We start from the raw sequence: 17,420 nt of genomic DNA, 5'->3' as shown, positions 1-17,420 counted from the left end.
GCGGATACTCCTTGCATTAAGACACAAAGCCTTCAGGGCTTGTTTTTTTAACACACTTTGTCCTTTTAGAATTTTGCTGTACAGTGGCCCTTTTTGTTCTTTGCCTTGGGTTTCTCTGCCCTCCACTTTTCCTCATCTCCTTTCTGTCTTTTGCTTTTGCCTCCTTTTTGTTTCCCTCTGTCTCTCTGCATTGGTTCCCATCCCCCTGCCATATTAGTTTAATTCCTCCCCAACAGCACTAGCAAACACTCTCCCTAAAATTCCCTAACTTCACTCTGTAACTTCACTCTCTAACTCCCCCCACCCATCTCTTGGTCCCTGCGCCTAATTTATAAAGTGTAGGCAAGGTTTTTCTGAGCGTACAAAAATCTACACTTACTGCAAACTAACTTAAAATGGAGTAAGTCTTCGCTGCCTAAACTTGCAAAACAGGCGTAAGTGGCTGGACACACCTGCTTTTGAAAAAAAAACCTGTTCTAAAATGAAACTATTCTAACTCACTAGAATTGGAGCAAACTAAATGCCGAGAATTGCAATTTCTAAGATGCTCCATTCTAAACTAGTTGCTCCAAAAAAATAGGAGCAACTTGAGCCGAAACTTGAGCCCTATGGTACTGTACCTGTATAACAGGTATTTGAACAGGATTCGAATGTAATATAGTTTTAATTTGAAGATTTGTGCAGGAATTAATATTTTATAATATACTGCTCTGTTCACACTTTTGGGACTAAAGTCTGTTTTATAATTGATAAAACTAGGTTAAGCAACATAATTCAATAATGTTGTCCCCAATAGAGAGTAAACTTGCATTTATATAGCATATTTCACAACCACTTTGCAGCCAATGAAGTACTTTTGCAGTGTATCATGGTTGTAATGTAGGGAAACGTGACAGCCAATTTGCGGTCAGCAAGGTCCCATAAACAGCAATGAGATAATGTCCAGGTAATGGCATAATAATTGAACTTAGTCAATTGTAGATAAAAATTTGTAGATAAAATTGTTTTTTTGCATTAGAGCGGAAAGATCTTTAATGTACGTGTCTTGTCAGCAAAATCATCAACCAGGCTGTGTGTGCTCCAGTGTGCAACTTGGCAAATGGGGCACTTTTGAAGGATCAAAAAATAGTTTATTATAACTTGGATATTTCTTAAAGTATGTGCAACAATACACCCAGATCCTCCTTTATGCCTGTATAATAGTGACACAAATTTAAAAGTAGTTCATTGGGATTTTCTGAAGACATGATCTGGAATTAGATAAATGTTTTTCAGTAACTTTTTGTCAATTCTGCACTTTCCCTCTCCGAAGCAAATTAAAAATCCACTTCAGTAGTTCCCTGACAAAATAAATGATCTTCTAATGGTCTCTAAACTTACGCTACTTAAATGTAGAGATATTTTAATTTGTACTATTCGTTTGTTTGTCCTCCATATACCCTCTGCACCCATCAGCCATTAGAGCAGTGCTGATCAATTTTCAAAACTCAAATGCTGGAAAAATGTTCAGACAAAAGAACCACAAGTTATTCTGACTGGTTGGCCAGGAGGGTATGGGAATAGTGAAGTCGAGAGATGACTAGGGTTTCAGTGGCTGAGGCAGGACTGAAACACTGAGATTGCAAATAGTCATCTTCGAGCGGGTGCGTCAAGGAGGCGGCCTATAAAAGTCCGGGGAGTCGGAGGCAGCGGGACTTCGAGCGCATGCATCGAGGAGGCTGCCTATAAAAGTCCGGGGAGTCGGAGGCCTACCAGTGCAGCTGCAGCAGGGAGGCAAAAAAGTAGTAGAAAGAAATCGAAAGGTGACGTCACAGCCAAAGGGGTTGGTGATTGGTAAATAGTTTTTCTTTTCCTTTTCTATATCAGTAAGTAATCTTTAGCATTGTTGTTGCCAAATTAAGTTAATCTAAGGGTTAAGTCATGGCAGGACAGCTCGGACACGTGTTATGCTCCTCCTGTACTATGTGGGAAGTCAGGGACGTTTCCGGTGTCCCTGACGACGACGAGTGCGGGAAGTATATCCGCCTCCAGCTCCTGACGGACTGCATTGCGGCTCTGAAGCTGCGGGTGGATTCATTCTGGAGCATCCACGATGCTGAGAATGACGTGAATAGCAAGTTTAGCGAGTTGGTCTTACCGCAGGTAAAGGGTACACAGCCAGATAGGGGATGGTTGACCAACAGGAAGAGCAGTGGAAGGAAGGTCGTGCAGGGGTCCCCTGCGGTCATACCCCTGCAAAACAGATACACCACTTTGGGTACTGTTGAGGGGGATGACTCATCAGGGGAGGGCAGCAGCAGCCAAGTTCATGCCACCGTGGGTGGCTCTGCTGCACAGAAGGGCAGGAAAAAGAGTGGGAGAGCTATAGTGATAGGGGATTCGATTGTAAGGGGAATAAATAGGCATTTTTGCAGCCGCAACCGAGACTCCAGGATGGTATGTTGCCTCCCTGGTGCAAGGGTCAAGGATTTCTGAGTGGGTGCAGGACATTCTGAAAAGGGAGGGTGAACACCCAGTTGTCGTGGTGCATATAGATACCAATCATATTGGTAAAAAACGGGATGAGGTCCTACGAGACAAATTTAGGGAGCTAGGAGTTAAATTTAAAAAGTAGGACCTCAAAAGTAGTAATCTCAGGATTGCTACCAGTGCCACGTGCTAGTCAAAGTAGGAATCGCAGGATAGCTCAGATGAATACGTGGCTTGAGGAGTGGTGCAAGAGGGAGGGATTCAAATTCCTGGGACTTTGGAACCAGTTCTGGGGGAGGTGGGACCAGTACAAACCGGACGGTCTGCACCTGGGCAGGACCGGAACCAATGTCCTGGGGTAGTGTTTGCTAGTGCTGTTGGGCAGGAGTTAAACTAACATGGCAGGGGGATGGGAACCTATGCAGGGAGGCAGAGGGAAATAAAATGGAGGCAGAAGCAAAAGATAGAAAGGAGAATAGTAGAAGTGGAGGGCAGAGACACCCAAGGCAAAAAACAAAAAGGGCCACATTACAGCAAAATTCTAAAGGGGAAAAGTGTGTTTAAAAAGACAAGCCTGAAGGCTCTCTGCCTCAATGCGAGGAATATTTGGAATAAGGTGGACTAATTAACAGCGCAGATGGCAGTTAACGGATATGATGTAATTGGCATCGCGGAGACATGGCTCCAGGGTGACCAAGGCTGGAAACTCACCATCCAGGGCTTTTTAACATTTGGGAAAGATAGACAGAAAGGAAAAGGAGGCGGGGTGGTGCTGCTGGTTAAAGAGGAAATTAATGTAATATTAAGGAGGGACATTAGCCTGGATTATGTGGAATCGGTATGGGTGGAGCTGTGGAATACCAAAGGGCAGAAAACGCTAGTGGGAGTTGTGTACAGACCACCAAACAGTAGTAGTGAGGTTGAGGACCGCATCAAACAAGAAATAAGAGATGCGTGCAATAAAGATACAGCAGTTATCATGGGTGACTTTAATCTACACATTGATTGGACTAACCAAACTGATAGCAATGTGGTGGAGGAGGATTTCCTGGAGTGTATTAGGGACGGTTTTCTAGACCAATATGTCGAGGAACCAACTAGAGAGCTGGCCATCCTCGACTGGGTGATGTGTAATGAGAAGGGACTAATTAGCAATCTTGTTGTGCGAGGCCCCTTGGGGAAGAGTGACCATAATATGGTAGAATTCTTTATTAAGATGGAGAGTAACACAGTTAATTCAGAAACTAGGGTCCTGAACTTAAGGAAAGGTAACTTCAATGGTATGAGGCGTGAATTGGCTAGAATTGACTGGCAAAGGATACTTAAAGGGTTGACGGTGGATAAGCAATGGCAAACATTTAAAGATCACATGGATGAACTTCAATTGTACATCCATGTCTGGAGTAAAAATAAAACGGGGAAGGTGGCTCAACTGTGGCTAACAAGGGAAATTAAGGACAGTGTTAAAACCAAGGAAGAGGCATATAAATTGGCTAAGAAAAGCAATTTAGAATTCAACAGAGGAGGACTAAGGGTTTAATTAAGAGGGGGAAAATAGAGTACGAGAGGAAGCTTGCAGGGAACATAAAAACTGACTGCAAAAGCTTCTATAAACATGTGAAGAGAAAAAGATTAGTGAAGACAAATGTAGGTCCCTTGCAGTTGGATTCAGGTGAATTTATAATGGGGAACAAAGACATGGCAGACCAGTTGAACAAATACTTTGGTTCTGTCTTCACGAAGGAAGACACAAATAATCTTCTGAATGTACTAGGGGACAGTGGGTCTAGTGAGAAGGAGGAACTGAAGGATATCCTTATAAAGTGCAAAATTTTGTTAGGGAAATTGATGGGATTGAAGGACGATAAATCCCCGGGGCCTGATAGTCTGCATCCCAGAGTACTTAAGGAAGTGGCCCGAGAAATAGTGGATGCATTGGTGATCATTTTCCAACAGTCTATCAACTCTGGATCAGTTCCTATGGACTGGAGGATAGCTAATGTAACACCACTTTTTGAAAAAGGAGGGAGAGAGAAAACGGATAATTATAGACCAGTTAGCGTGATATCAGTAGTGGAGCAAATGTTGGAATCAATCATTTAAGGATGAAATAGCAGCGCATTTGGAAAGCAGTGACAGGATCGGACCAAGTCAGCATGGATTTATGAAAGGGAAATTATGCTTGACAAATCTAATGTAGAATTCCACCATATTATGGTCACTCTTCCCCAAGGGGCCTCGCACAACGAGATTGCTTCCTCATCTTAAGCCTTTTTTCCAACTTTTCTCCAATTTTCTTTCCATGCCCTATCATAGCAGGAGGTTGGGCTGGCCTCAGATTCCAATTTGAAACAATGTTAGAGGAATGTCATCAACAGCGTCAGGTGTCTTCAGAGCTTCATACCAAGATACAAGTTTAGATTACTGCCCGCAATGTCATTCCATTGTTGCTTTCAAAGGTCCTTAGAAATTCCCTCCAGAAGTCAATGATTCGAGCTGGGGTTAAATTTCATTAGGCAGCAATGGCCTCCAGTACCTGACCCAAGAAACCTGTTCTTGGTCCAGGTTAGCCTGACTCAGTAGTGGGGAAAATGTTGGAATCAATTATTAAAGATGAAATAGCAACGACTTTGGAAAGCAGTGACCGGATCAGTCCAAGTCAGTGTGGATTTATGAAAGGGAAATCTTCTAGAATTTTTTGAGGATGTAACTAGTAGAGTGGACAAGGGAGAACCAGTGGATGTGGTGTATTTGGACTTTCAAAAGGTCTTTGACAAGGTCCCGCACAAGAGATTGGGGTTAATATACTGAGGTGGATAGAGAACTGGTTGGCAGACAGGAAGCAGAGAGTCGGGATAAATGGGTCCTTTTCAGAGGCTAGTGGAGTGCCGCAGGGCTCAGTGCTGCGACCCCAGCTCTTTACAATATACATTAATGATTTCGATGAAAGAATTGAGTGTAATATCTCCAAGTTTGCAGATGACACTAAACTGGGTGGCGGTGTGAGCTGTGAGGAGGACGCTAAGAGGCTGCAGGGTGACTTGGATAGGTTAGGTGAGTAGGCAAATGCATGGCAGATGCAGTATAACATGGATAAATGTGAGGTTATCCATTTTGGGGGGCAAAAACACAAAGGCAGAATATTATCTGAATGGCGGCAGATTAGGAAAAGGGGAGGTGCAACGAGACCTGTGTGTCATGGTTCATCAGTCATTGAAAGTTGTTATGCAGGTACAGCAGGAGGTGAAGAAAGCAAATGGTATGTTGGCCTTCATAGCTAGGGGATTTGAGTATAGGAGCAGAGAAGTCTTACTGCAATTGTACAGGGCCTTGGTGAGGCCTCACCTGGAATATTGTGTTCCGTTTTGGTCTCCTAATCTGAGGAAGAACGTTATTGCTATTGAGGGAGTGCAGCGAAGGTTCACCAGACTGATTCCAGCGATGACAGGACTGACATGAGGAGAGACTGGATCAACTGGGCCTTTATTCACTGGAGTTTAGAAGGATGAGAGGGGATCTCATAGAAATGTATAAGATTTTGACGGGACTGGACAGGTTAGATGCGGGAAGAATGTTCCCAATGTTGGGGAAGTCCAGAACCAGGGGACACAGTCTTAGGATAAGGGATAGTTCATTTAGGACTGAGTTGAGGAGAAACTTCTTCACTCAGAGAGTTGTTAACCTGTGGAATTCCCTGCCACAGAGAGTTGTTGATGCCAGTTCATTGGATATATTCAAGAGGGAGTTAGATATGGCCCTTATGGCTAAAGAGATCAAGGGGTATGGACAGAAAGCAGGAAAGGGGTACTGAGGGAATGATCAGCCATGATATTGAATGGTGGTGCAGGCTCGAAGGACCGAATGGCCTACTCCTGCACCTATTTTCTATGTGTTTCTATGTTTAGCCTGAAACAATGGCCGCAGAGAGGGAAGGAATCAGCGAGAGTTTGTGGTGGGGGCTGAGGACTCTGGCTTCAGTCTTCCAAATAATTAAACTGGAGAAAATAGCAGCTTATCAAAGACTGGATATCTGACCAATCTGAAACACAGGCAGTGGATGGGTTAGAGAGAAAGTGCAGAGGTAGAGCTGGGTATCATGAGTGTAAATGTGTAACCTGACCCCATGCCTTTGCACGGGACAGCAATTAGATGAGGAAGTGAAGCATGTAGAAGACCATTTTTGGGGAGGGTCCATAAGTAACGGGTGGCAAGAGAAGCCATTGCTTCAGATATTTGTGGCTATGCTTGGATAGACAAGAGTGAAACCAAGCAAGTGCTGAGCTGGACAATGGGGGAGAGGCAGTGAAGGAGGATGGTGTGGGTGACTGGTCAAAGGAGAATGAGGGGAGATCATGCACCATGGTCGGTTCGATATCATTTGTGACTTTGGTTAGGGCTGTGGCAGGGGTTGAATCCTGTTTGGACAGATTTAAACATGGTATTCCAGGGAAATTGAGCATGGCTTCGGGAAGTGCCAACACGTTCACAAACTTTGGAAAGGAAAGGAAGATTGGAAATGGGAAGGTAGTTTACAAGGAAAGAGGGATTGAGGGTGGGTTTTTGAGGAGTGGGATGATGATGGTAGTTTTGACAGGGAGAGTGAATCATTTATAATGTCAGCTCGCATGAAGGCCAGGGAGGAAAGTTGAATGGTCAGCAGTTTAGTGGGAATGGGATTAAGAGAGTGGGAGGTGGGTCTCAGCGCATGAGAGAAAGTTGTAGGTTCAGGCCTAAGACAATGTAAGCTATATGGCGGGAGAGGTTTAAAGGAACACAGGTGGGCAGTGAAATCCGAGGAGAGAGGGCAAGGTGAGTAGAGATGGAAATTGAAATCATTCGGGATGAGATGTCACTGTGCATAGGATGAGGGAGGAGAAGGAAGAGGATATCCCTGGGTGGGGCTTGGGTGCCGTTAAGAATGAGGATTTTAAAGGAGAGGTGAGAGGGGTGGGGCAAGTTGATGTGCTTGAAGGAAGTGAAGGTGCCAGAGAAGTAGGGGTTGAGACCAAAGTGTGATTTGGTGATGAGGGCCACACTGTCACCATGATGGTATGACAGGGCAGGTGGTGGAAAGTATATCCAGGTGGGGAGGCTTTACTAAGGTCCAAAGTATTCATAACTCAAGTATCTGTCAAAAAACTTGTCAATGCAATCATCCACAATAAGACCGTGGGTGACGAGGACCTTGTTCATGACCGAACAGTCTGCGGTGAGGGGCGGGGATTGTTCGTTCACTGACAGTCCAAGCTGGCAGTGGTGGGTGGGCCAAGTGAGACAAGGAGGTAAGCGAGATATACCCTCAGTAAGGGGGTAGCAAAGGGTTCCTCGAAGGGCTCTTCGGACAATGCTATGAGGAACAGAGGGTAGCTGTGGGCTTATCCAAGAGCTATTCAAGCCTGGGACAGCATCTGGGGAGTAGGAAGGTAGAGGAGAAATGGATTTGGGTAGAGATTAAGGGGGGAAAAGGATCTGAGGGGAGAAATGAAAGATGTCACGACTGAAAAGGAAGGAGACGGGAGAGAAGGGTCTAAGAAAGGTCGAGAGGGAAGAAAAAAGGAGATAGAAATAATGGGCTCGGGTCTGGAGCGACAGTCAAAATGTGTACATAAGTGAACGCTATTCAGGTTACATAGGCACAGTAGAGTTTTAAAAAATGAAAACGGGTGGCAGTGTTCTGCATTTTAAAGCATTGTATTTAAAGAAATCTGAGATTTTAGAGATGTGATATAGTGCTATATAACTTCAAAGGCTGGAAATTCGGTATCGCCCATTTTGAGGCATTATTGCCAGAGGGGCGGTGGGTATAGCACCCTGTAAAAGTTTGTGCCTTCTACTGAGAAATTTGGTTGAATCTCACCGAGGGGGAAAGGAGGCACTAAATCAGGCATTCTACAACTCTCCTCGGACACATCAAACCAAAATCTCAGTGCTAAAATGGAAGGCGAAATGCATGTGCCCCGAAGGCAGCGAAAGATCCCGGGCCTAGCTGATTCGTAAACGATAAGTATGCGCATGCGCAGTTCCAACTGTGCACTCTGAGCAAAGCGGGAAAATGGAGGCGCAGGAAGGTTGCCAGCGTGCACACAGCTACTCTGCCATGGCCGCTGAGATCTCGATAGAGGCATTTGAAAGATGGTCTTGATAGAGGCATGTCCTGCAGCTTTCAGGAGGAAGGAAGCCTATCCATGAGTTTTCCGCAGACATTGGAGGGAGATGGCCCAGGACGTTTCTGCAAAAGACGTGGTCCCACGAACTGCGACACAATGTCTGAAGAAGTTCAATGACCTCACTAGGATAGTCAGGGTGAATACCCTTTCTGTTAATACAGCAATGCCATGATGTGAACCTCACTGTCACATTGTAAAGTCTTTGCAGTACCTGCCCCTTCTCTGTGTTCCAGGTCATGGTCTTGGTTGGTGAAGCCACCTGAAAAGTTGAGGCTCTGTTCACTAGCCATATCCTGCACATGCAAGCGTTGCACACCTTTGTGTTCTCTACTCAGTCTCGCCCCTCCTCTCACTACCCTTTCACTCTTGATCTGTGTTTGCAAAATGTCAGCCTGTCCGTAATCCTGGATGACACTCCCCTCATCCCACTGTTCCCACATGCACTACGCGCAGCCACGCAGATTCTAAAGGACATCTAAGCACTTCTAAGACAGTAGGAGCTACTCTACTATGGAAGATACATGTGCCACACGATGAGTTGCACACTCACTCACACCACCTTTTTCTTATTGGAGGTGAAATTGGCTCATAATCGTCGGAGGTAGGGAGCCTATCTGCAGGACCTCAGAGTGTCCGTCCTCATGGACACACCAGTTGACGCGGTGGTGTGCGAAACAGATCCCCCTGTGGATAGTGACGGTATATGAATGCCGTTTGCGACTTATGTGAGATCCATTGCCCTCCCTGCCCCCTCCCCTGCTGTGAACCACAATTCTGTTGCTTTGTGCTTACAGAAGAGCCAGAAGCGTGGAAGCGTACCTGTGATCCGGCCGATGGGGGGAGATGACGAAGGAGGGGACGACAGTTTGTTGATTGAGCGGGGCACTCCCATCACTCACACTGAGTGGGGAAATCATGTCTGTCGAAAACTCTGTATTCCTGGGGTTCGAACTGAGGCTCCTGGCCCCAGTGACCTACAGCAACGCACAGCACGAGGGGAAGCTCGGAGGCCAGCACGCTGGAGAATGAGTCGACTCAGGAGTCCTGCTGAGAGACAGGCAGATGTGCACCTGGCAGACGTGGACCTGGACTTGAAGGCTATGTCCAGGGAATCCATGCAAATGCACCGTGAGCTCATGGGTGCATTGGAGAAGGTCCTGCAGAGCATGGCTGCACTTGCTCTGAGATTGGGGGGGGGTCTGCCTCAAGCAATGCCCGTGCCTCTTGTGCATCTTTGCCCGCTTACAGAGGGAGATGGACTCGACGAGTGACAGTGAAGTCCCAGGGGGGATGGCGCGTACCATGATTGACGTGGTAGCAGCTATCGCATCATAGGCTCAAGCCACACAAGGACTTTGTGATGTGATGCTGTCAGTGATTGCTGACTTGAACTCGCAGACTGCTGTGTTTCAGGTTTCAGTGCTCTTGAGTTAGTTGCAGAGAGATGCCATGCACACACTGACTGCTGCCATCCTCTCTGTTCCCCACAGTCCAACAGGGAAACGATGGTGCCGAAGCAGGCCAGCAATGTGTGCTCACACATATTGCTCTGGATGCTGAGCCTCCGCCCCGGGTGAACGGCAGTGGGCTGCAAGAAATGGAATGTACTGTCCTTGCTCAAGATGACAGCATTCCAGCTCCCACCACTGCCTTTGTACCTGCCGTGGTCTACACCTGAGCCATCTGAGACTGCTGCAGCCAATGCTGAGGCGGTGGAGTCCGCAGCCGGGCCTTCCAGGCCCAGAGCTTGTCCAAGGTGTCCTGCTAGGGCATTTGTACTGTCTTTTCTTCCCCGCCCCCCCACACATGCACGCACGCACACACAGGCACACCGCGCGCGCCCGCAAGCGCACACACACAGCAGCCATCAAGCAGCCTTGCTGCAGGCACTGAGGTAACATTAAGGAGGAGTACTAGGCATGGAAGGTAGGTAAAGGTCAGGGATGGCAAATGCCAGAGGAAGTCTGACTGAAGACTTTGGCCACCATGGTTGTAAATATGTCATTGCGTTGTTTGACACATCCTATTGTAAGTGTGTGTGCCTATTATGCCACACGGATGCTGCTGTGGGATGATTAATGGAAGGGGCATTTGTCTAGACATTGTTTAAGTTCATTGTGTGATGGTCTTTCAACGGGATGTTGTGCTTTTGTTTTTTACTTGCTGGTGAGGGGTTTTGTTGTGTTTGAGGTGACTATGTTGGTGTTGTGATTAAAATATTATTTTGACCGTTTTGCATTGGCACCTTGTGTATGATTGTGGACTTTCACGGAGATGTGCCATTATCTGTGCCACGATGACTCCACCGTGACTGCTGTTCCTCCTCCTGGGGTGGCTGGCCGTTCGGGGCCTCGCCAGACTCCTGTTCCTTGTCGTCGTCCTCGTGAGGTGGGGCTGCAATCCCCAATGGCAATGCCAGGCCTCTCATTATGGCCAAGTTGTACAGCATGCAGCACACAACAATGAATTGAGAGACGTGTTGAGGTGAGTATTGAAGGCTGCCACCAGAGCGGTTGAGGCATCGGAAACGTTGCTTGAGCACTCTTTTGTCTGCTCGATGATGTTGCGAGTGGCCGCATGACTGTCATTGTAGCGATGCTCCACTTGTGTTGTGGAGGGGGTCATTAGCCATGAGGTGGCTAGGCTGTATCCTTTGTCCCCGAGCAGCCAGCTGTGCCGTTCCCATGGTGGCTGAAACAATCGTGGCACAGTGCTCTCATGCAGAATGAATGCAGCACGTGCGCTCCCTGGATAGCAGGCATTCACTGCGAGGATGCGTTGCATGTGGTCGCACAGCAGCTGCACATTCAGGGAGTGGTATCCCTTTTGGTTTCTGAATACTTCGGCATTCTCGAATGGTGCTCGCAAGGCCATGTGTGTGCAGTCAATGGCTTCTTGAACCCTTGGAAAGCTCGCAATCCTGTCAAACCCACATGCCCACTTATTCTGGCTTTCCCTGCTCACGTTGTGAAGTCCATTCTGCGGGCATAGAGATCCTTTGTAACATGGCGAATGCAGCAATGTGCAGCGTATTGAGAGACACTGCATATATCCCCTGACGCAGCCTGGAAGGAGCCGGAGGCATAGAAGGCCAACGCCACAGTGACCTTCACTATGACGGGCAGCGCAGTCCTGGTGCCAATGTGAGGCTGCAGTTCTGCCTGTAGGAAATGGCATATTTATGTCAGCACTTCCTTTTGGAAGCACAGCCTTCTCACACATTGCTCCTCAGAGAGCTGGAGGTATGAGCATTGCTGCCTGTAAACCCGTGGTGGGGTAAGGCCTCCTGGCCAGATGTCTATGGCGTCCTCGTGTGGCCCGACATTGCCAACAGCTCTTCTATCTTGACGCTGCCTAACAAGAGCATGGAGTAGGCAACGCTGGTGAACTAGTAATGCACCCCTTAAATTATTTCACTTAAGTTGTAAGGACTCTGTAATAGTAGATAAATCTGCCGCTTCAAAGTCAGGTTCACACAGCTGTGAGGAAACTGCACTCAGTGTGACCTCCGATTAATGCTCCTCCTCCTTCCCTTTTAAATAGGCTGCAGATAGCTCCAACAGAAGGTGGTACCGCCTAGTTTTTCGGGCGTGATTAGGGACGGACGCTAAATGAGGCGCCGCACCTAATTTTGCGAGCAGGGCGCTAGCGGGTCGTTGTACGGCAGCTGACGACATGACCTGACAAAGTACACAGTGAGCTGTCGCAAAACCAGCACCAAATTTCCTGGTGGGGCGCTGCAAGCTACATGGCTGGGTGGTAAGCAATTCAAGACACATTACTGCCTCTCCAGGGCGTTAACAGGCGCCACACAATCGAATTTCCAGCTCCTAAATAGCTATAAAATAGTATCACTTATAAAAAGGAAAGTTTAGTCAACTATTTCCTAAATGCATATATTTTGGTGTAGAAATCAAAATCAGAATCAGACAGATTGTATAACACTGACATTTTCACATTGTTAACTGTTTCTTCTTGTCCTGACCACGTTATTTTCTCCCTGGTTCAGGTTCTCGCATGCCACATGCCATTCTGCAACTGAAAAGACAAGTTTCAAGCTGTTTGAAAGTACCTTGCCTAAAAAGCCTAACTGAACTTGGGAACCCACATTCCGCCATTCTGTATGTTGGTGCAATACTGGGAAACCGTTTTATTTATGAAATATATTATTACCCCCCCCCCCCCCCCAACTCTTCGCCATAATCATTGCCAGCAACACATTTGTAGCCTGCAACCTTGTTTCCCTTCTTGGTCTATTCTGCACAGGGCTACCAAGTTTCTCGAAAGTTGCCCAATACTTGTCAACTTAAAAAAACGTTCTTTCACCAAAAAGTAATGAAATCAGATATCAAAGGGAAAAGTACCATTCGTTGGATGAAGACTTATTGGTGCTGTAGAGATGACTTACAGCTAGGTCACCAGAAATCAAATGCAACAAAAAAATAGCAAAATAAACATGCTGAAAAAGTAAGGGAAATGTTCATAGACTGTTTACTTTGTTTTTCAGCTTGCCAAAACTGGAAAGTAATTTAGTGAATAAAATTTTTGAGCTCCCCAGAGATGTCATATTACTTTGGTTGGTTCCATTTTCAGTTAATTTCTACAATCTTAATTTTACTGAAAAGCATGGAGACTCTGTTAAATAATACAGTTTAGGAACTCTGCAGATCTGGCTCATACACCATTATGTTGTGCAATCAACTTGTTCATGCTAATCTTTAAACAAAATCTTTGTGCCATCTTTCTAGCTTCAGACATGCTGTAATGCTACTGAAGGACAGTGATTCACAGTCATTAATGATGAAACTTCAATGGCTATTTGCTTTTCTGGAACATAGTCAGGTATGGATTTCACTTTGTATAAACTTGGCCTCCTTCTGTTCTTTTAGTTGGACAACTGTGTAGTTTATGTAGTGTCCTAATCAAAAGTGCAATGCGTGTTACGTATTGCATTCAGAATGTTGTGAACTCTGCATTAATAGGAACTGTGATTCATAATTCATATTGTTTAACAAAGATGTGCAAGTTATGCAGAGAGAGCACACTTTTTGATTTCATTCAGAATAAAATATACCTGCCTCGGGATGAGGTGGGGGATAGGAAAAGAAATGGACATATGCCTGATGTTATTTTGTTGGTTGAGGCACATGAGCATATTAGAATACTTGCTCCAAAACTGTGACAGAACAATGATATTTTATATTTCATGATTAATAGCTCACTTTGCCATTGGAGATTTAGATTTACAGTCTATCCAGTATGTAGCCTCACTTTTTTTTATTCCATCAAATACTTAGTAGACATTTAGGATACTTGGGGGTGGGGGAAGAAACTGAACCAGTACCAATGATTAGAGGTATATAAAATAATGTACATCCAGAAAGCGACTTTAAAATAACTCATGGCAAGAGGGCACAGATTCAAACTAACGAAAGGACTGATGTCAGGAGGTTCTTCACACACAATGATCATTATTGTATGTAATGGACTTTTGGGTAACTCTGGAAGCATTTAAGGAACAATAGGTGATCTAAGATCGATTTAAATGCCGCCCTTATATGTATTTATCTGGAGAGAATTTGGTGGAAGAGGAGCCTGTGCTGTGCCTGAAATGGTTCACAAAGGAACCACTCATATTTTAAGTGTAGTAGTAGGAACCACCTAATCTTAGCTGTAGTGTATCTGCTCTGGAAGAGCATGTAGTGGAATCATGTGCAAATTGTTGGTACTTGATCATTACTTTGCCTGTACAATTTTCTTTCAAATTTTATGGGGAACTACTTACTGCTTACATTATTGGGAGGATGATTCAATGTAAAAATCAGTTTTTAGCAAGGGAGTTTAATTTCTTTCCACCATCACCACCAGGAACAGAGCGTGCACGTGGTTTTGCACTTGGTGGTTTCGAATCATCCCCCCCTTACAACAGTTCTAGACCCAGGAATTATAGTGAACAGAATACTATTTACAATCTATATTAACGACTTGGAAGAAGGGACAGAGTGTAACGTAGCCAAGTTTTCTGACTATACAAAGATGGGAGGAAAAGCAATGTGTGAGGAGGAGACACAAAATCCGCAAAAGGACATAGACAAGCTAAGTGAGTGGGCAAAAATTTGGCAGATGGAGTATAATGTTGGAAAGTGTGAGGTCATGCACTTTGGCAGAAAAAAAATCAAAGAGCAAGTTATTATTTAAATGGAGAAAGATTGCAAAGTGCCGCAGCACAGCGGGACCTGGGGGTACTTGTGCATGAAACACAAAAGGATAGTATGCAGGTACAGCAAGTGATCAGGAAGGCCAATGGAATCTTAGCCTTTATTGCAAAGGGGATGGAGTATAAAAGCAGGGAAGTCTTGCTACAGTTATACAGGGTATTGGTGAGGCCACACCTGGAATACTGCGGCAGTTTTGGTTTCCATATTTACGAAAGGATATACTTGCTTCGGAGGCAGTTCAGAGAAGCTACTCAAGGTGGATTCCAGAGATGAGGGGGTTGACTTATGAAGAAATATTGAGTAGGTTGGGCCTCTACTCATTGGAATTCAGAAGAATGAGAGGTGATCTTATCGAAACGTATAAGATTGAGGGGGCTTGACAAGGTGGATGCAGAGAGGATGTTTCCACTGATGGGGGAGACTAAAATTAAGGGGCATAATCTTAGAATAAGGGGCCGCCCATTTAAAACTGAGATGAGGAGGAATTTATTCTGAGGGTTGTAAATCTGTGGAATTTGCTGCCTCAGAGAGCTGTGGAAGCTGGGACATTGAATAAATTTAAGACAGAAATAGACAGTTTCTTAAATGATAAGAGAATAAGGGGTTATGGCGAGTGGGCAGGGAAGTGGACCCAAGTCCATGATCGGATCAGCCATGATCGTGTTAAATGACGGAGCAGGCTCGAGGGGCCGTATGGCCTAATCCTGCTCCTATTTTCTATGTTCTTTATGTAATACAGTTAAAGACAGATCTTTCGGTCTCAACTGTCACACTGCTTTTATTCAAGTTAAAGCATACACCTGCTTCCAGTAAAACACACGCTGGTGGTGTGAAACAAAAAAAAACCCATAGTACAACACACAACACTGGCCCATCTGAACAGGCCCCTATCATGAAGTACCCACGATTAAAACACCCCTGCTTGGCTCAATAGGGCACCACCGAATCTGTCCAACATGATCCGTGCAGTAACCTCCCCATTAAACCCCTAAGGGTTGGTTGGGGGACACAACATCCCTTCACACTATGAGGTGGTCTTAAGGATGCGTGGGCTGGGATAATGCTCACCAGTTACCCCTTTGTCTTCGCTGCTTCTCCCGATGAGCAAGGCTCTCTTTGCTCGTGGATGGTGATTTCTTTTTTCTGTCCCAGATGGAGTGCTCGGTCCTCGAGTGCGTTGAACGAAGCAAGCAAGCGTAGAAGAGGAGAGAGAGAGAGAGAGAGAGAGAGAGAGAGATGGCTGCAAACTGCCGACTCTTCTTCCTGAAAAATGCTTCTGAATTCTCGTGCCAAAATCTAGTCCTTTGCCTAAGGCAGTCCAACTAAAAGCAATGAATCACGTCTTTGGCCTGTGCCTTTGTTACTGGTCTGTTCCTGGGGATAAAGGCTCCAACGTGTCTGGGTGGCCAAATAGCTTCCTTTGTCCTGAGGTTCCCATGCTCCGGGGCTCTGTCATTTCGATGGCTTGAGCACTGACCAGTTTACCTGATCTCTCTCTGATGGGTTCCCATTAACATGACAAAGGGTCCTCCATCAGCCATCTTCCTGCGATTTCAGCCATTGACTCATCCTCGCCCACCTGATGTGTATTCCTGTGGAATATGTTTGGGCCTATCCCAGTCCGCTGTCTGCTCTTCTGCAGGAAGAGAAAATATGAAAAAGCAAAGTCCAAAATGTTTATGCTGATGCTGTCGATGTTTACGCCGATTCTTACAAGAGACTGGGTATATGTGCAGAAATTGTTGAAGGTGGCAGGGCAGGTTGAGAAAGCGGTTTGAAAAAAAGCATATGGAATCCTGGGTTTCATAAATAGAGGCATAGAGTACAAAAGCAAGGAAGTTATAAAACACTGGTCCTTTGAGAGGGTGTAGAAAAGATTTACATGATTGGTTCCAGGGAGGAGGGACTTCAGTTATGTGGATAGACTGGAGAAGCTGGGGTGGTTCTATTTAGAGCAGAGAAGGTTGAGAGGAGATTTGATAGAGGTGCTCAAAATTATGAGGGGTCTAAATAGAGTAGATAGTGAAACTGTGCCCATTGGCGGAAGGGTCGAGAACCAAAGGACACCGATTTAAGGTGATTGGCAGAAGAACCAAAGGTGACATAAAAACTTTTTTATGATCTGGAATGCACTGACTAAAAGGGTGGTGGAGGCAGATTCAATCATGGCTTTCAAAAGGGAATTGTATTAATACCTGAGGAAAAAAAAATTGTAGGGCTACAGGGACTGGGACTAGCTGAAGTGCTCTTGCAGAGAGCCAGCACGGGCTCCACTGGCTGAATGGCGGCCTTCTCTACTGTATCCATTCTGCGATCCTAAGTAAGGAGTGGGATGAGCATGAGAGCAAAGGGGTTTGCCTCAGTGGGGTGGGTACTTTTTCCCATTCTTGCATGATTGGTTGTGTGGGGGGGGCAGCATCAGAGGTTGCAACTTGTAAGGGGTCCCAGATTTGATTTCCGGGTTGTGGATGCGGGGATGGTGGGGTGGGGGGGGCGGACTTGGTTGCTGGTCAATCGTTTTCATCTTGAACAGGCGGGAAGAGGTTTATCAACCACCCTTGATTAC

The 17,420-nt window shown here is 45.7% G+C and overlaps 1 protein-coding gene across 1 annotated transcript in view; it reads left to right on the top strand.

The window, feature by feature from the left end:
• The window catches only part of LOC139274619 (ubiquitin carboxyl-terminal hydrolase 35-like), a 95,536-nt gene that overhangs the window by 30,415 nt on the left and 47,701 nt on the right, over window positions 1-17,420 (top strand). Inside the window, exon 7 of the mRNA XM_070891297.1 lies at window positions 13,385-13,478. Coding sequence (XP_070747398.1) covers window positions 13,385-13,478 — 94 coding nt within the window. The remainder of the gene's footprint in view (window positions 1-13,384; window positions 13,479-17,420) is intronic.

This window comes from Pristiophorus japonicus, chromosome 10, assembly GCF_044704955.1.
Source record: "Pristiophorus japonicus isolate sPriJap1 chromosome 10, sPriJap1.hap1, whole genome shotgun sequence".
NCBI lineage: Eukaryota > Metazoa > Chordata > Chondrichthyes > Pristiophoridae > Pristiophorus > Pristiophorus japonicus.
The sequence above is the reverse complement of the archived record's forward strand: the minus strand, read 5'-3'. Positions and strand labels throughout refer to the sequence as shown.